This window comes from Aspergillus piperis, assembly GCF_003184755.1.
Source record: "Aspergillus piperis CBS 112811 unplaced genomic scaffold BO85scaffold_23, whole genome shotgun sequence".
NCBI lineage: Eukaryota > Fungi > Ascomycota > Eurotiomycetes > Eurotiales > Aspergillaceae > Aspergillus > Aspergillus piperis.
The window spans coordinates 64,922-83,724 of NW_020291613.1; the positions used below are offsets into that span (position 1 = coordinate 64,922).

An 18,803-nucleotide genomic window follows, 5' to 3' on the forward strand; every position below is an offset into this window, starting at 1 on the left:
GAGAGTCTGAAGGACACACCTATTTAGATGAGCCCGCACTCGTGTTCTTTCATTCACCTTCCAGATCTCGTATTATTCTTACATTATAATCATGTCCACTCTTTCCCCCATCGAGATCGCCTATGAGAAGGCTCACATCAATGAGACACGACAGCCTGCTTGCTATGGTGTTGTTATCACCTTTTATGTCATCGCAATCATCCTGGTGGTGATTCGTTTGGCCGTCCGGCGACAACAAAAGACGATGCCTAGTCTGGACGACTATCTCTCTATCGCAGGCATCATATTTCTGATACCGTTCATAAGTGCCACTCTTGGAGGTCAGTACAGTCGCTTGCAACCGACTCACTAGAGTACTGATCGCAACCACAGAGGTCGCCAATGGTATCGGTCGGCATAGCATAACCGTGACTACCCATGAGTCGATCATGCAGATGAAGGTGGGTATCAGCGGAAATGTCAACAAACAGCGACCTATTGCATCTGACAGGAACATAGTGGGAAGTAGTCAACTTGTACTCATACACAATGTCCATTACAACCATAAAATTATCGATCCTGGCGCTTCTGGGTCGTATCTTCGTTACTGCTCCGCGCAGCTTCCATATCTGCATCTATATATTGGCTTGCTGGATGGTTCTCTGGGCGATTGCCTTAATCTTCGCCTACAGTTTTCAGTGCCGACCATTCTCAAGCCAGTGGAGTCTCAGTGAAAACTGTAGCTCAAGTTTGAAACTCGAATACTCCGCCAGTATCCTCAACGCCGTTCACGACGTGATGATGTTTTGCCTCCCGCAGCGGATCATTTGGAATCTTCATCTTGCCGCCCGCAAAAAGCTGGCCGTGAGCATATCGTTTTTTATCGGACTCGTGTAAGTCATATCCTTCTGTTTAGTTTTACCATACACACTCGAGGAACGCGGGCTGATTGGTAACGTAGCGCCACGCTGATGGCATTGTTGAAGATAGCTTACATTCAAGGTGCACCCGGCACAAGCCACAAATCGGATTTGTGTAAGCCTTTGAATCCCATGTTACCACCCAAGTTCTTCCAACTCTTACGCAGGAGCTTTATCTAACATATGTATAACCTATTGTAGATGCCATCGCCCCGGCTCTTATTTTTAACGCTATGGAGCCTCTTCTCGCCTCCATTTGCTCCTGCCTTCCAGCCATCCCGTATTTCTTCCGCCACGTGCGACTAGACAGCTTCTATCAGCTCTCAAGCCTATTCCGCTCTAGCAGGAGCGTCAATAACTCGAAGGAGTCCGCAATCAACATTGGCAGGAATAACAGGCACTATCCTCCCTCCAACGGGGCGTCGACAGAGTCCATTACCGAGCTGACAAAACGCCCCGGAGAGGAGGTCTAGTTCTCATCGGGTGGCAAGGTTGCACTAAAATTTTTACTTGTGGGATTATGAGGCCGGTGCTTATTAACGCGGAAAGGGACAGACGGAAAGCAGACCCCGATTGCGAGTAGAAGACGAGTTACCTTTTCAGTCTTAGTCTGACTTCAATGTTTTGATTTAGCACGGATGTATGCAGCATACTTCTGCATGGTAGACCGCTTGAAGCGTCCTCTGTACAGCCCCAATACTAGCCATACTAGCCATGTTAGGCACTCATTCCTAGTGGCTCAGTTTCGTCATTAACTACGCTGTATACCAATACTTACGCTTTTTTTTTTTTTTTTCCAAACTAGCCTGTGTCGAGCTCTCTTGCAGGAATGTGACCATAAAGTGACTTGCAGGCCAGAAGCAAAATACTCCGCAAGCATGATTTGTTTGCTGTGATCAATCAAAATTAGTGGTAATAAGTCATTACCGAGCCTAAACTACTAGTGGCAACTTCCAATCGGGCTAGATACAAAGTAGTCAGATGCGTGCTTGTCACACATTTTGTGTGATAAAAACGGCCCCCATAGTGATCGGCATTACGTGCATATCTGGCTAAGCTAGTGAGCAGACATTCTTATTCGACAGCCTTGCCTTCCGCAACCCAAACCTCCTCATATCCCACCCTTCTCACCACGGAAGCTTTGTCAATCAGTTTGGCCTCGCTTGGCTCCACTACCTCTGTATAGTATGGATCTGCGCGCAGGCGGCCCAGAATGTCCCAATTTTCCAACAGGATTTCCGCATGTCCATCAAACGACTCCATCACGTGATCTCCCCCCGCGTGCCCCTGACCCAGGTACTGCTTGGCCATGTCAGGTGGGGTGTGGAACTGGTTGAAGGACGAACGTTAGCAATGAAACAGCCCCTAAGTATACTTTGACAGGAGCCTTCACGGGACATACCAGAGTATAACGGTATACCCCATGCCGTGCCAACCAAACTTTCAACAATTGAGCGTGAGTAGTGGTCCATGTGCTTGTGAGGTGGGGACAGAGTGAAGAAGTCAGCAAACCTTCTCCAATGTAAGTTGGGGATAAACTCGGATCTAATCTCACTGGTGAAAATCCTCCACGGTGAGGGACGGATGCCGCTTGACATAAGTGTCGAAGCGAACCAAACGATTGTTAGTGGTCATATCCGTAGAGAGTACCTGCAAACAGGGGCTGTGTGCTTTGGGGCCAGGAATGGGAGAAATAAGTGCCAAGGTAGGGAATGTGAGGTTCGTTAATGAGGTCGGAGTAGCGCGACCCTTATCTTATGTGGTTTCCCGTGAGGACGGAATACTTAGCACGAAGTAGCCACCTGTCCGTGCCTAGAGGACCGGTCCAGATTACCCAAAGCGGAAGTTTTACCTGGCAAGCCAATCTGCCTTGCTGCCCACGGTTGACTCACGCAGTAGAATGCGGAACGAGGAGGAGGTTTACGGGCACTAGCGAAGAGATCAATGCGTAATTGACCAGGAAAATTACCACTATCTGTGGGCCAAGTCTGCCTCACAACTCTAGACTGGTGCTGATCTGGTGGGGTTAGGGCCAGCCGACGGTTTGAAATATATCGTATCGAGGTCTACTATAGACTAGTATTTCGTTTAGTACCAGGCAGTGTGCAGCATAGCCACCATGACAAACGTCGTAGGTTCACTATCACCGTAGTCTTAGATTATATGCCTCGACGGCTCTCTTGATTTGCCCATGATGACTCCATGGCTCTCATTAGTAATCTCTGTCTCTCAGGTCGCAAGCATATAAAGTCCCGTATATTTGAGAAGACGTATAGTAGATCAGCACTTCTCTGGAATATCTTATAACATGTCTTTCCGCGATCAAGTCCACAAGAGCTGCACTCAGCTGTTGCAGAAACTGGCAGATAGCTGCAGCCATTCCCATGGACTAAGTACTATCTCATGCTCTGTGTATGATACTGCCTGGGTGTCAATGATACAGAAGCCGGTAAAAGGATCCCCTTCCCAATGGCTCTTCCCATCATCCTTCGCCCATCTTCTGAATACCCAGTCCCCGGATGGCGGGTGGACAGGGACGTCAGACTGCGGCGTGGACCACATCCTGAACACAATGGCTGCACTCTTGTCTCTACTTCGACATCGAACCTCCCTTGCCACTTCTAACGAGCACAAGGAGGAGGCGCGCGATCTGGACGAGAGGATCTTTCGAGCGATGGCTTTTCTGCGCCCGAAGCTTCAGCTTGCAGACGTCGCAAGTGTTGACCGCGTAGGATTGGAGCTTCTTATTCCCGCCCACCAACGTCTCTTGCAAGAGGAGGGAGTGTTTTTGGATTTTCCCGGTGCCATAGAGTTGAACCGGTTGCGAGAGGCCAAGCTGGCCCGCTTCTCCCCGGAAGTTCTGTACGGCAGCACACCCACCACGATCACCCATTCTTTAGAAGCCTTCATTGGAGTTGTCGATTTTGATCGGATCCGCCATCGATTGGACTTTGGGAGCATGCTGGCGTCTCCTTCCTCAACCGCTGCCTATCTGATGAGCTCCTCTCAATGGGATAATACTGCTGAAGCCTACCTGCGTGCTGCTGTAGAACATGGTGCAGGGCAGGGCTCAGGAGCCGTCCCTAGCGCTTTCCCAACAACCACCTTCGAGGTCGTCTGGGTGGCTTCGACACTTCTGCAGTACCAGGTCGTGCTTGGGGACACGGGACAGCAGTGTTTGCAAACTATCGGGCAATACCTGAACCATATTTATGAGCGCCAAAATGGGGTGTTCGGGTGGGGTAAGGACTTATTCCCCTTCATCTTCTTGAACACCTCTAACCCTCGAGATGTTTAGCGCCCACCCTGATCGCTGATGCTGACGATACGGCGCGCGGCGTCTTGACCTTGAACTTGATCGGCTACGCCGCACGACCAGAGCAGTTAATCGCACAATTCCGAAATCATGACCACTTTCGAACATATCCCCAGGAAAGAGACCCAAGTATCAGCACGAACTGCAATGTTCTTGCCGCAATGCTTCATACAACGGAACCATATCAGTATATTAAGGATATCGAGTTGACGCTCCGCTTCCTCTACCGGCAGCACAACGCAGGGCATTTCCAAGATAAATGGGTAGGCATGAACTCTAGAATTCCAGAGCGTCCCGACGGCCTGTCACTAATGAAGTGTGAAATAGAATATAAGCCCTATGTATCCTCGAATGCTCCTTGCCACTGTGCTTTCACGGGTGACACAACTTTGGGCTAAAGGGCCCCTCGCCTCTTTGGCACTTGACTGCGTGCAAACGGCTTTTGTTGTCCTCAGCAATCTGCTGCAGAAGACACTTATGGAGCAAGATCAGGCAACAGGATCCTGGAATAAATCCACTGAGGTCACCGCGTATTCTGTTCTTACATTGGCCGCTGCCTCCAACACCCCCGCCGGAGCTGTGGTCGGGGAGAAGCTTCGCACCAGCATCATTTATGGACGCGCATTTCTCGAAGCCAACTTTCAACTATGGGGCCATGACCGGCCTCTTTGGATTGAGAAAGTATTGTACAGCTCCCCCTTACTCTCGAGTGGGTTCTGTATTGCCGCGCTGCTCACCCCGACCTTTACCATGCAGGTGGCGAGCAACGAGGATGGGGTGACAACGAGGGTACCAAGTAACAGCCTACTCCACTTCCGAAAGTTCTATTCCCGTCTGCCCCTTCTTAGTGCCGAACCGCAGTGGCGGCTCACATCCTCTTTGTACGAGGCGGAATTATGGTATCATCGCTTGGCCGATCAGCGTCACGAAATCTTCCCTCGCGATAACATGGCGCCGGACAAATACCTGCAATATATTCCACAAACCTGGACGCTCTGCAACGCACGCAACGGCGATGCGCTGGAGCCAGATCTAATGTGGAACATGATGATTATCTCCATGCTCAACTATCAAGTGGATGAGTTCCTTGAGTCGGTCGTAGGGGCCTATACTGCGGAAGAGGTCAATGTCGTACGAAACATTATCCATAGATTGTGTGACGACGAGCAGCACCACCGAGAATCACCCCTTCCGAATCTTCTGCTCCAGGGAGAAGACCCAAGCTCAGACGAAGAAAACAGTGATATACACCTACGGCGCTCCGAGCCCACCCCTCCGGAATCTCCCAAAGACGGCAACGCGAACCACACCCTCGCTCACGCTAGCCACATTCTGTACAAATTCACTCGCTACATACTCTCACATCCGGCCGTTGCTCACAGCCCTGTGAATACACGTCGCCTCCTTGCCCGCGAACTCGAGACTTTTCTGCAAGCACATCTGACCGATCTGGTGACGAGCCAGCAACTGCATCAATCTCTCCCCTATCTCCACCTACATGAACAGCTTGCCAAGCCACCATCTTCCTACTTCACCTGGGTCCGTACCACCTCCGCTGATCACACCAGTTGTCCATATTCCTTTCACTTTTTTGCTGCCCTCGTTGCCTACTACCACCGCCCTCCAGATACAAGCGCTCCTCAATCTGCCTTCTACGGGCCCCGCCAACGCTACCTAGCAGAATCTCTCTGTCGCCACCTTGCCACCATGTGCCGCCAATACAACGACTATGGCAGCATTTCTAGGGACATCGTGGAAAGGAACCTCAACAGCGTCAACTTTCCTGAGTTCTGGGAGCAGGTTGGGGATGGAAAGATAGCCGACACCCATAATGACGGCGGCGACCACGGCAAACCGACTGACAAGTCTCTAGATGCGGTCAAAGCAGATCTAATCTGGCTCGCCGAGTACGAACGGGCCTGTTGTATGGGCGCCCTGGACCGTCTAGTGAATGAGACTGGGTTACCGACACGCACGGCTCGGATCTTGCAGACCTTTGTCGATGTGACTGATCTTTTTGGGCAAATCTACGTGGCACGAGATATTGCAAGCCGAGTGCGATAAGGCTTGATGTTATTTTATATGCGACTGCATGTTCCTTAGCCTAAATCTTGATTCTGCGCCCGTAGGTCTCTATTCCTAGCTTCCTTTGGGCTTTAAGCGATACATATTCATTGTGCACCCCTCTTCTTGACATGACAAGATGTGGGAAGTGACCTTTAAGTCGCTGTTTGGATTCAATTTTGGGCATGTTTAAGCCGCCTGGCGTAGATAGTGGATGGTATTTGCAAGACTAATGGCATGATCCATGCTTAAATCATGGCCCAGAACAAGTTGATTGATTACTATAGGGGTGAAATCGCGTTTGAATATGGCTTGGTGAGTCTCTCGCATCTATACTATTGTACCACATTTTATGCTTCAAATTGAGCGTGCTCCAAGGTATATTAATCGCTTCCAGCAGGCTGCTTCAGACCAACTCAATACGTGCGCAATTAATCGGCTTATGGAGGCTGCACTATGTTGCCGCGATTATAGTATACAGTTGCGCGGCTTCTATAATCAGCGAGTGCCCTATATCACATGGTTATCCAGATATGCGAATAGACACCATATATAACATCTTACTGTTCCACTGAACATAGTTAAATATTGCAGTTTATTTTCTCAGCTTTCCATAGAAACGATTGCTAATACATCAAATTTCTGTATCATCGGACGATGGATTCCTGCGTCAACATGTACTATAAACGAGGCGATGTAGTGTGTACTAGAACAACTCCCCACACGTGAATCAAATTTTCGAAATTTATATGACCACCACAGGGCCTACACTACAGGCCTTATCTCTTATATAGTTATATTTAATGTCTCTAATAATAATATTAGTTTAATATTTTATATAATTAACTAGTGGTATAATATAAAAATAATTATTAAATATATTTTAGAAAGTCAAGAGAACTTTTTTAAAACTAGTAATATAATTTATGAAGATAGTCTTGAAGACTATAAAGATATTTATTATGATTAATTTAGATAATAATTTAAAATATAAATCAAAAAAGTTAAGTAATTACTTTCACTCAGACGCGAACTCTTTCGAGGGCCACTTCTACCAGGCTCTGTTCTGTGCGCTTTCGAATGGCTACCTAGACAACTTCTGAGTGACAAACACACACATTTTCTGACGAAGCTATAGACCAAATCGGTCATATATAAGCGTCAAGCTAGCTGAACAGGGGCTTGGACCGCTTTGTAAAAATTTACTTCAATTCAGCTGCCTACGGGTGACTACCTTTATAATCACTGTCTGGAGTACCTATTGTCTGTCTTTAATATTGCTTGCTAGCTGCTCCCTCTGGCTTATAGTCGAACAATCACATTATTTATAATTTAGCGGATCTTTTGTCAACGGGTTTCCAAATACTCAGTGGCACCTTCCAGTCCTCTGGGATGGTGGACCTTTCCTTGACAGAGAGACTTTCCCACCCGGCGGCAATTCTCTGTTCATCCCTGCGCCAACGCTCACTTTCCGCCGCAATCCACGGCCCGATATAACTTGCCGTTTGGGTCACCATTTCCATTGGAAATGTGTGGCTCCCTTTGTCCATGACGATATGTTTTACACGAGAATACCGTTGGCCGCCACTACCAGAAAATCCGGTGCCTGCCATTTTGACGGCTTCACTCTGGTGCCCTTTTTCGTAAAGGCCACTTTCAGCACCACTGACGAATAGAGCCCCGGGTCGAAGGTGTGGTAGCAGACGGTACGCAAGAACAGAGTCTGGGCGGTAGAACTTCTGCCCATCCAACAGAGGTCCAAGAATGTCAGGTAGGAAAAGTGCATCATGGGGTTTACCGACCATTTCAGGGTTGTCCGCTGCTGTCTTGCTTTCCGACAGTCCCAGCTGTGTGTGCCCGTCTAAATTCGCGCGAGCGAGTGTAAATGCCTCCTGGTGTTTTGTGGTGGTTAGTGTCACTGGAACCTCATCATCCCCGTTATCCTTGTTAACCTCAGGATAGATCGCGGTTGGTAAGTTGCGGAAACCATAATGGACCCAGCGGTCGAGCACACGTGGATCCCAGCTGCGCAGAGCTCTGCGTATAAACCTCTCTGCTTCATTCCGAGAGGACCAGATATCCCTTCGCGTCACTGTCAGGTAGAACAGAGTCAGAGCATTGACATCCCGGTTGTCGGGGATCAGGTAGGGATCCAGTAAGGTCAATGATGAGAACAAGCGAGGGTGCATCAGTGATAACAGTATTCTAAAATTTGTGAGCAAAATATTTTGATATGCAACTTCGGGTAACATACAGCTGTGATCCCCCAGCGCTATGTCCTACACCCATGATCGGCCGTGGCATATCCTCTCGAAAGTGGTTGATCATATGCAAAAGGTCACGGGCATGATCAAACCATGATGCTATTCATAATTAAAGTCTTTTCCATGGGAAATTATTGTGGTTAGAAGACAAATATTACTCACTTTCATTGCCCATAATGTTTTCGTTTTGGACCCCACTGGCTCCTTGATTGGCGCAATCAGCTATCCAGATTGCTCTAATACGAAAGCCATCCTTCTTGCTCCTGGCCAAAAGGTCATCCCATAACGGCTCATAAAGTTCCTGTTATGATTCAAGTTAGCTGTATGAGCGGATTAGTTGTGAAGTTTGGTCAACGTTTATACTTTAAGAAATCCAACTCCATGCGCGCCAACTATGGTTATATCGCCCTCTTGCGGATTTTGATTACTTTTAGGGGTGTATTTCTTGATACTAAGCTTCACTGGCGCATCCTGGGGATATGTTGTTCTGGGGTACTCCCTTATATATTGGGCCTGGATGACATGCTCTGTAACGTTAAAAGAGGAGTCCATGGCTAATGTAGCTGCTGGATTTGAAGTAGGAACATAAGGGCACACTTCTCGCAGCAATGGACGTATAGATGGTATCCGTGTTTTAGGCTGTTAGACATCCACATGATTTATACCCATTGGTGTCAGTTTGCGACTCAAACACACTTCCAGGAAGTGTCACTAGCTATACCTTTTATGGATTAAGTGCAGTCGTGACCGGCTGAGAATGCGAAGTGGAGAGTGGGTACCTTTAATTTCACGAAGTACCAAAAGGGCTATTCTTTGACTCGTATCATCTTAGGACCCGAACAATCGGAACCAAGCTGAAGAGGACCAAGAATTCGGGCTAAGTGCATCTCTACACGATTCAAATCCAATTGCTGTGGGGTTTACTTTCCGTCTTCAACCTTCTTTGTAGAACACTTCCACTTCCATAGCTTGGATAGGTGGAAACTCACTGCGGCATACATACCCGCCGGCAGGCCGAGATCGAGAGTTCCTATCTTGACTACTGCCGTGTACTAGCGTTCGAATTTGGATACATCTGCGGTACTCAAGCAGGCTAACCCGAGTAGTCTATGGACGGACGATTCACGCTCTACTGCTATCTCCGAGCCTCTTCGCAACCTGCGAGCTGCTGCCCCTTATCGACTCCTGCAGCCAGGTAGGAAATCCCCGCAGCAAACTCAGCCACCAAAGCTTGCCCGGTAGAATTATTTGGCCACTCTTCCCGGACAGGATCTGTTGGCTGATTGCATGGCTCACTGTTTCCACTGCCAGTACAGGGCGTTTAAAGCGAGTTCCGCCCTTGGTCAGGGGCTTGATCATGGGGGTCCCCACATACAATGGATGGAACACACTGGCGCTACTTGTTAGCATTCCTCTATTATTCCAGGGAGCAGCCTGAATGCATGCTTACCTCGTTTTCACCCCATCGGCATTGTACCAAAATTTTAGTTCTTGGCCTATGGCTTCATGAAAAGCTAGCGCACTTGCTTTTGAGCAGGCGTAGCTGGCCATGTTACCCACACTCAGAAAGCTGGCCATACTAGCCAGGGTGACTACATGGCCGTGGTTGCGCTCGATCATCGCCGGGAGGAACTCCTTCACCGTCCAGTAATGGGCCATGGTATTGACCTCAAAGGTCTGGCGAACAGTGACTTCTGTTTGGTCGAGGATAGGAGTAAAATGCAATACGCCGGCATTGTTGACAAGGACTGTTGGGTGCCCATGTATAGCGCGAATCTCATCGGCTGTTTCATGTAGGGCAGCAGTTGAAGTGATGTCAGTCTCATAGAAGAAGACATTGGGGGCTGAATGAGTTAGCCATTAGTTAGTAGAGTAATTCTGTAAAATGATTGAAACTTACGAAGCTCAAAGGACGGCTGCTGGATATCCAGGATAATAACTTTAGCGCCATGCTGAGAAAGCTCCTCCATCACTGCTTTCCCAATGCCGCTGCACCCCCCCGTGACTAAGACAAGTTCTCGGTCATTCTGCCACGGCCGGCTCACTAGGCTGTTCAGTGACCATGCATTCAGGGTTCTGTTTACTTGGCGCAGTGTAATGTAACCCAATAGTGCGGCTAAGGATTTGGCGAGCAGGGGAAGAAGTAGAGTTTTCCGTATGTTTTCAGGAAGGCTCCTGACAATTACATCAAGCCCCCGCTGTACAGCTGTGGTTGGAGACATAGCGAGTGTTTTTCTTATTCACTCCTCAACGTGAAGTGGGAAGTGACGGTAGAAGTCTAGTGGATGGCGGGTCGCACTGAGTATTTATTTTCATGGTATAAACTACATCCACCAATAGAGATCGACAATGTCGTTGTTCAAAATACTTACGACTAGTCCCACCGAAAATCGGTGTGATGCATCCAAAGAACTGGCGCCCGTGAAGTCAGATGGGAGGAGATCTTACCCCGTGTTAGGTAGTGGAGACAAGTCCTGCAGCTGAAATCTTCCATGAAGACTCCGTGCGTCCCGGTGAATCCGATGAACAAGCATTAATGGCAAGTATCTACACCGCGTATCCACTGGCTCCACATATACCTTAGAGGTGGATAACGTGGTGATAGATACCCACAAATGGTTTCTAACTAACTTGTAAACACCTAATCTCGAGTGAACAGGTTAAACAAGTCTTTGAGGTGAGAAGGGGTGGTTGTTCCATGACACTGATTCAGCTGGGCTGTGGGTCGGTCCACCAGCGATTACCGAACGCTGCAAGTTCCAGTGGCTTTGCTCAGATCGACCGATTTGGTCCCCACTTGCAGATTTTTCATCTGGGAAGATCGTGTATCACTGAAAGTTACAACAATCAGGCCATTACAGTTCTGCTCACGTTACTCAGACTACGTTACTCCAAATCGTTGTTGTTAAACATGCTTATATGTGCTGAAATGGATAGTGTATTTGATACGCAACTACTGACGCACACAGAAAAGGACCTTTGGCAAAGCTCTTCATCCAATGCATCCCAAGTTATTGACGTACTAGGCATTTCTTCCCTGATGATGGTGTGATTCTTAGTGCTCCTGTAGCTGATCCAGCTGGCCTAGTTTATCTAATTTCTCCAGCCTTTCTAGTTCTTTCTGGACTGTTGGCCATGCTTGCGCACGTAATGTCCAGGCGAGCCACCAATCTCCCGCACCATCCTTGCCAAATATGATCCCAAGATTCCGTGTATGAAAAGATGCCGGTATCGCAGCCGTAATTTGTTGCAATGGCCTGCCTATGGTGTTTCTGCGGTCGGTGGCTGGGCTTCCGGACGAGGTCACCGCAGAAGAGAAATCGATTTCGTAGAGTTGGCACCTATGCCAATTAGTGCAGAAGATAACTAATGAGGTCGGCTCCCCCCAGAGAGCTGTGGCGCCAGTGGTGTCAAGTGCAACTTTCTGGATGGCCAACTGGGCTAGGCTTTGATGTCTGGTACGGTGCTGGATCAGCGCGGACCGAATGTGCCATGCCAGAAAGCTAAGTGGCTGGTAGACCATCTCTCGGGCGCGCAACGATGTCGTTGCATGAAGAATCGCGTTGGTAATGAAGGCGTCCTTGCCGGAAGTAGAGGTCTGTGGTAAAACAGCGCGAGCATCGAATAGATTGTACAAGGCAATTGGACGCCTTCCAGTCTCACCGAGCCCCTTCAGCATTGTTCGAGTCCACCATGCTAAGAGAACGTCACTTTCGCTTAGATAGACTGACTCAGCTTGTTCATGGGATGTCTGCTCAAGCTCTCGCATCATTTGGTTACGTATGATGCTGACCATGTGCCCGGGTATGCACAGCTGACGAGTTCCCTGCTGGCCGTACCTAAACATTTCCCAGAATATGCGGAAGCGGAATATGATCCATCTAAAGCCTCGAAGCCATTTCGGAAATTGGATAAACTCTGTCGCCGGCACTATGGCCCTATCCGTCCGTCCTAAGTCTTCGTCGATTCCCCGAAATCTCGGAACATGTTCTTCATGCCCGTTCACCACCGAGGACCATGCCTGAAAGAGATGCTTAATACCCATTGCATCCATGACAACATGCAGATACGTCAGTGACAGCAGGGTAGCGTCATGAAAATTCACGACATGGACGACAAGAAGTGGCCAGTCAGAATATAGCCAGTCATCGAGCTTCCGTGGGCAGTCAGGGTGAAGTGCAACTGAGGAGATATCTAAATGAGAGGAGAGGAACGGCTGTCCTGCACTTGTAGGCAACTTGGATGCCAGTGGATGCTCGCTGATATTCATTGACTGTTTATCGGAGGTCAAGACGAATCCCGGCCTTGCTGCATCAAAGTGAGCTGGGATATGGTACTCGAGCTTGCCATGGCTCTAAATGTCTGTCAGTATCCTTTCTTCTGGGGTTCTGATTAGAGGATGGTGGTCTACATTTATTCGTATCCGTGCTCCAAGTTTTCGCCAGTCCCCGATTTCCATCAGACGTTGCAATGCTTGTCGCAATTTATCCGAGTCCAGAACATCGTTGAATAAATACCCATAATGCAAACACCGTTGGTGCCAGCGAGGCTGGTCATCCAGCAGCGGCACAGGCACCACCGTATCTGTAGGGAGTGGCTGCGGCGCCGGCGGCTTGGACCTAGAAAACAGTCTCATAATAACAAGTTATAAAAAGTGCTGTTTTCGCTTCTCGACGATGTTGCTTCTCCCGATAGAGATACCCAGAGGACGTAATATATAAAAACGGAAGAGCACTAGAGCTCCCTTTTGAATCCCCTTCCTCAACCTTTCCTCAACTAGCGTAAGAAACACTAATAGAATACAAGACGCGGATTGATTTTCAGCAAAAGATTCAAGATTACCTACATGGAACAAAATTTTTATGGCATAAACTTGGCAGATTTGTTTTACCCGCATTTAGATGTAATGAATTGTAAACTAGCACTTCGGATAACGCCTAACCCAAATTTCTGGCGTAGAATAGGTACTGTCTGACTCGTCAGTCAGGACCATTCTACTTGAAGGGCGCCCTGAACAGCCCAAAGACAGTTCTGAACGAGGTCAGTCTGCTTGTGGGGCTGTCGAAGATTCCGGCCCATCTTCGCTATCCGAGATGGGTGTGGAGTTTGGTTACTAAGTACTGTGTACGAGGGTGAATGGCCCTATCTATGGGCACCGGGATCAACATTATCATCACTTCACAACTGTCAGCCTCCCGTAATGGAAGGGCTTCAATCAAAGGATAAACCCATAGAGGAAGTTTCTTGATATGGTTCATAACCAGTCTCCTTGAGCTGAACGGTAATATTCCGACTGTAGATTGTATTCAGTAGGCAAGTGTAGACTCTCCTTGCTACGGCCAAGCTGCTGTATCAATGTAAGTAGGAAACAATTGGTTACAGTAGCTGATCAACTCCCTGCAACCGGGACATTGTTCCTGCCAGGCGGAAGAGGTGGGTGTCGAGTTGACCCATCGTGGTGGTGTCGTTCGAGCTTCCCAACCAAGTATAGCCGTTGGACCTGAACGCAGCCGGGCTTCAGCTTACTCCACCACGACTCCAGATGGGCGGAACCGCTACGAGTCATGCCCGATGGCTGGCTGACTGTCTGTCGGTCGAGTGCCGAGAAGCCTATTGCAATGTCCCAACATGGAAAAAAACAGACAGTACTGAAATAGCCACTATATGCTACCAGATTTATCACTACGCTTGAGGTCTCTGCCGGCAAGTTTCCCGTCCTTTTTTTCTTCCGCTAAGCACGGAAGAGAGTAACGAACACAGAGAAAGCATGAACAAGACAAACGATATGAACCCATCACCGAGACCAGAGTAGCTATACATGTCACACTTGAGGATGTCGACGCAAAAGTCCTGTTATGCAGCATACATAGACTGATCTGAATGGAAACAGCCGCTGTGACGCTGGCCAGACTACTATCCCACCAGGCTTTGCTCATGCCACATCCTGCTACCTACAATAGAAGGTAAATAGAAGATAAGACTTGCTCTTGACTGCCTGCTATTTTGATCCACGCTGCAGCCTGGGGCATGAATTGTTCACATTAGGCAGTCACTTTATGCCTCAGGCAAAAAGACAGTATGTCCCTTCTAGGAAGGCGGTATGAAATCAAGATATTAGAAACACCTCTTACCTACTGAGGTAGGCGGAGGGTAGATAGAAGGATACTTCCATCGGGGGATAAGTTAGGCATAATTGACGTTACCATGCGCAATTACCTAGTATTCAACCTCAAGAGCGTTGCTCAAAAGCGTAGCAACCACGGAGATTGATCAATTGGGTAGCAATATGCAGAGTTTAGTACTATGTTGCTCCTGATATATGATGGGGAAGGCAAGTACATTTTCTTCCCCAGTAGTACTTCAGACCTATAGAACGGTACTTAGTATGATAGCTAGTACCAACTGTAGTAGTAACTTGGCATGAATATATATTGCAAAATGCAACTGTACTACTTACTACTTACCCTTTACTCCTTCTCAATCAATAACCTTACGTGAGCTAGTGCAACCAATGGGATCTTTTCTATGAGGAAAACATGATGCTCCGGATTCATTATTATTGAGTCTCTGATTTGAGTTTGTTATTTTGATTCGGGAGGAGGAGTGAGATGCGGTCGCTGTGGATGGCAATCGACGAAGTTGGTGGGTGTAATAATTGTATGAGACTGGTAACGGGCGTAATTATATCTCTCTCCGAAACCGGCTCGGAGCAAACACTTAATTCTTCCCTAAGTAACCTCCGATCGCAATTCATATCCACATATGCCTTTACGTGATCAGAGTATGGAGGGCGCGGGCAATCGGCCACGAATCACGAGGAAACATTCTGGCTGCAAGCCTTGTCGACGGCGAGGCAAAAAGGTCAGTTGTCCCCAGGAGTATAAGTAATCGGAGTAATCCTGCTCACCACCCCGATAGTGCGATGAATCAAGACCGCGTTGCCGGGCTTGCGCCCGGCTATCCTTAGAATGTATCTATGGCGTCGACTACAGCTTCCATAACATCACTCCGACGAAATTGCAGCGACAGCCGATTATTGTGGCGGAAGATTCCCCGTCAGCCCCTCTTGCTTTGAGTTCTGCGCCGAGTAAGGTGGCCGTTGAGCTCCGCCATCTGCCGAGGTCATGCATCTCCCACCACCTCACGCGATCCAGGATCCCTAGGTCTCTGGACGGCGGAGATAATCTTGAGACATGCTATCTAGCCCATTTCCAGAGGCATGTACGCAATCTCCTTCCTGCATCCACTTGGCCATCTGCAAACGCAACCTTCCATTCCCCGTACCTCCGAGCTGCTGCCTTGTGCATCTCCGCATCCAATCTCTCAATGTTGGATGCACAAGTACAGAGCCGTATCCTCGTGGGAAGCCATCGTCAGGCCTGGTTCAGTCCACTGGTCAATAAATTGCATCACGCCAAAGCACGGGACTATCATGATCGTGCGTTACGACTCTGTCGCGTGGCGGATATGAAAGAGGTGTCGGACGATGCCGCTGCTATTCTTGTAGCGCAAATTCTTCTTGCATATTACCATCACGCGTCGACCAACCACCAACGCTTTCGGTCGGCCGTGTGGGATACTGTTGAATTTGTCTCTCGGAATAGGGAGTACATCATGCGGTCCGCCGGGGGCGTGGGGGCCCTGCAAATGTGGCATCGCTTATGTGTTTCTCATCGTCTATCTAAGCCACCATCATTGCTTCTGGAGGGAGAGGGCAGAAGTTCCTTCGGTCCAAACTGTTTTCCAGACGCCACCGACCAATTGTATCTTAGCACCGTCTTGGGGATGAGCATGGATGACCTGATCTACGACATTCTTATCAAAACTATGGAGATCCGCTCGCGACTAGTAGTGTTCCGCTGCGTTGCCTACCATTACCGGATTCCTGAGTCATCAAGAGAGGTGGGTGGTCTCGCTCACGGTCTCCTGACCCAGATGTTAGGCAGACCCTTTGTCCACGAAGAGCTTTCCGAGGCCCAGAAAGGCTTTGTGCGTGGCTCGCACCTACTGGGGCTGTTGCAGGTGCAAAAGGAACGGTTATCTGTGTGGAAATCTCTCCGGCACACGGAACGATCGCCTGTCAGTCGCCAGGCAGACAACCATCGTGATATTGTGTCTCCAGAGGAGTGGAGCCTTGCAACTCATCGAGATGCGATGAACACCCTGTATGAGATACTTTGCGAAATGATCTTTGAGGAAGCCTACGCAGTGTATGCATCTGACTTTGCGTTGGAGCAGCACTCTGCCGCGACTGCGCTTTCTCGTCTGGCACAGAACTTTTGCCACATTGTGAGCACCTTAGATTTTGCTGCAGTAGGTACGGCCGATGTCTACACCTTTAGTCTGACCGAAAGTTTCCTCCAATTGGTCGTTCTCTGGCGGTCCGATAGCTTGTTTCACTTTATTCTGGACGTTGCGTGGCCGAACATTGAGAGGAAGACTCGAGGATTCGAGCACTCGCACTATCCCACTCACCTCGCGAAGCGGATCATCTCTCTGGTGGCGGACTATTGGTCCCGGGGGAAAACTGTGACCCTCGTGATGCCCGCCGTGCCAGAGGATATCCCGAAAGTGAGACTCCTCGACCTCAACCATCCAATAGAGATGGTGATATGCGGACATGATCCGGATCACACCGCGTGGATGAGCAAGATTCTTCTCCCTTGAACAAGAAAGCTAACCCCAATCGGGTCAAATTATACGCGGTAACACCGTTACGCGGGGAGAGTGGACCCACCCTGCGTACTTCCCGTATCACTGGTCATGTCTCCATGTTATCCATGTTTCCATAATACTACTCGGTACGGTCGTGGTTATAAAGGCAGCGGGTTGACCATCAAGATTTCGAGTCCCATTCACTCATCACCTATCCCCTTTCTTTAACTCACAGACATCTTCTCGCCATGCCACGTGCTGTTTGGACCAAACTTCTGTCCGATGTCTCTATTAAGAGATCATCCCAGACTCTCGCAATCCTGGCCAGCAATGCATATATCTATGGCGGAGAGCTGCGGCCGCGAGAACCAGTTGATTCTGCGGTATACCGTTTGTCTTTGGACGCTTGTAAGTCGCCATAGTCTCTGTCACCCGTCAGTAGTATATATCAAGACAATACATTGATTGATACAAACTAGCAAAATCCAGCAACCACAATATCATACAGACTTCCCCGTCTGCCAGTCACCCCCAGCCCCGCGTAGGTTCCGCCTCGACCGCGCTTGCTGGGAGACTTTACATCTTCTCTGGTCGGGGAGGTATCGCCATGGCCCCGATCGAGGAATCTGGCACCTTCTGGGTCTTTGATCCGACCCAGAACACCTGGTCCCAATTGGCCCCTGCAACCTCGAACTCGCAATACCCTGTGGGCCGCAGCTACCACACGCTCACCAATAACGGCACGGACACCATCTATTTGCACGGTGGCTGCCCATCCAATGGTCGTCTACGCGACCTTTGGGCGTTCAACATCCATTCTCGGCAATGGCTAGAGTTGCCCCCGGCACCCGGCCCGGAACGAGGCGGCGCGTCGATCGCGTACGCTGATCAGCGAATCTACCGGATGAACGGCTTTGACGGGACCAGGGAGCAAGGCGGATCCCTGGACGTGTACAATGTACAGACGAACGAGTGGACCAGTCTCACGTATGCATCGGATGGAATCTCCGGGCCTAGTCCGCGAAGCGTGGGCTGCTTGCTCGCCACGATGATCGGTGGGAGGCAGTCACTGGTAACAATGTTTGGCGAGCATGATCCCAGTAGCCTGGGACACCAGGGTGCCGGAAAGATGCTGGCGGATATATGGGCATTTGATCTCCAATCTCAGCGGTGGGCACAGGTGGATATTGCGGAGCCAAACAGACCTCCGGCGCGTGGCTGGTTTGATGCGGACGTCATCGGCCCTGAAGCAGATGCCAATCCTGGAAGCATAGTAATTCACGGTGGACTTGCTGAGACAAATGAGCGGTTGGATGATGTGTGGCGACTAGATTTTGTCTAGTCCTGCTGTTATCTGGCAATGATATCTTCTCTTGGACTCATATGTAAGTTTTTGAGTGTGGCGGCATGTCTGGACGTATGACTAAATAGGCTAGTAGGAGAACAACAGTGATTGATTGGAGGGCTTCAGTATGTGACATGAGAACTCAAATAGTAGGCCATCCGAATCATCGCACGAAGATACCTTGACAGTATCCCCCAAATGAAAAAGCCTTACAACAAGGTGCCGGCTGCAACGGGCTCGGTCAGATAAGTAGAAAGCAC

General features: G+C 49.1%; 8 protein-coding genes across 8 annotated transcripts; 4 read left to right on the forward strand and 4 right to left on the reverse strand.

Moving 5' to 3' along the window:
• Positions 1-91: 91 nt before the first annotated feature.
• Positions 92-1,372, forward strand: BO85DRAFT_491975 (uncharacterized protein; the record flags this gene model as incomplete). Its single annotated transcript, XM_025663749.1, has 5 exons — positions 92-320; positions 373-440; positions 499-872; positions 941-1,014; positions 1,101-1,372. 5 exons carry the CDS (start codon positions 92-94, stop codon positions 1,370-1,372), a joined length of 1,017 nt encoding a protein of 338 aa, XP_025511378.1.
• Positions 1,373-1,680: 308 nt separating this feature from the next.
• BO85DRAFT_452996 (uncharacterized protein) lies at positions 1,681-2,374 on the reverse strand. The gene is made up of 2 exons (XM_025660965.1): positions 2,302-2,374; positions 1,681-2,228 (listed from the first exon to the last, which is right to left on the reverse strand). Exon 2 carries the CDS (start codon positions 2,208-2,210, stop codon positions 1,974-1,976), a length of 237 nt encoding a protein of 78 aa, XP_025511379.1. The 5' UTR covers positions 2,211-2,228; positions 2,302-2,374; the 3' UTR covers positions 1,681-1,973.
• A 636-nt stretch (positions 2,375-3,010) lies between these two features.
• BO85DRAFT_452998 (terpene synthase family protein) lies at positions 3,011-6,759 on the forward strand. Its single transcript, XM_025660966.1, has 3 exons — positions 3,011-4,141; positions 4,198-4,478; positions 4,543-6,759. The coding sequence occupies exons 1-3, from the start codon at positions 3,472-3,474 to the stop codon at positions 6,277-6,279; spliced, it is 2,688 nt and encodes an 895-aa protein (XP_025511380.1). The 5' UTR covers positions 3,011-3,471; the 3' UTR covers positions 6,280-6,759.
• A 755-nt stretch (positions 6,760-7,514) lies between these two features.
• Positions 7,515-9,095, reverse strand: BO85DRAFT_504129 (alpha/beta hydrolase; the record flags this gene model as incomplete). Its single annotated transcript, XM_025664281.1, has 4 exons — positions 7,515-8,484; positions 8,534-8,642; positions 8,706-8,844; positions 8,907-9,095. The coding sequence occupies 4 exons, from the start codon at positions 9,093-9,095 to the stop codon at positions 7,605-7,607; spliced, it is 1,317 nt and encodes a 438-aa protein (XP_025511381.1). The 3' UTR covers positions 7,515-7,604.
• Positions 9,096-9,280: 185 nt separating this feature from the next.
• On the reverse strand, positions 9,281-10,795 carry BO85DRAFT_504135 (short-chain dehydrogenase/reductase 2). The gene is made up of 3 exons (XM_025664282.1): positions 10,444-10,795; positions 9,994-10,387; positions 9,281-9,933 (listed from the first exon to the last, which is right to left on the reverse strand). The coding sequence occupies exons 1-3, from the start codon at positions 10,763-10,765 to the stop codon at positions 9,666-9,668; spliced, it is 984 nt and encodes a 327-aa protein (XP_025511382.1). The 5' UTR covers positions 10,766-10,795; the 3' UTR covers positions 9,281-9,665.
• Positions 10,796-11,598: 803 nt separating this feature from the next.
• On the reverse strand, positions 11,599-13,179 carry BO85DRAFT_381321 (uncharacterized protein; the record flags this gene model as incomplete). Its single annotated transcript, XM_025656412.1, has 2 exons — positions 11,599-12,897; positions 12,955-13,179. The coding sequence occupies 2 exons, from the start codon at positions 13,177-13,179 to the stop codon at positions 11,599-11,601; spliced, it is 1,524 nt and encodes a 507-aa protein (XP_025511383.1).
• Positions 13,180-15,326: 2,147 nt separating this feature from the next.
• On the forward strand, positions 15,327-17,210 carry BO85DRAFT_381515 (Zn(II)2Cys6 transcription factor domain-containing protein; the record flags this gene model as incomplete). Its single annotated transcript, XM_025656424.1, has 3 exons — positions 15,327-15,404; positions 15,462-15,598; positions 15,665-17,210. 3 exons carry the CDS (start codon positions 15,327-15,329, stop codon positions 17,208-17,210), a joined length of 1,761 nt encoding a protein of 586 aa, XP_025511384.1.
• Positions 17,211-17,328: 118 nt separating this feature from the next.
• BO85DRAFT_153257 (Kelch repeat protein) lies at positions 17,329-18,727 on the forward strand. The gene is made up of 2 exons (XM_025654159.1): positions 17,329-17,606; positions 17,678-18,727. The coding sequence occupies exons 1-2, from the start codon at positions 17,447-17,449 to the stop codon at positions 18,538-18,540; spliced, it is 1,023 nt and encodes a 340-aa protein (XP_025511385.1). The 5' UTR covers positions 17,329-17,446; the 3' UTR covers positions 18,541-18,727.
• Positions 18,728-18,803: the final 76 nt, after the last annotated feature.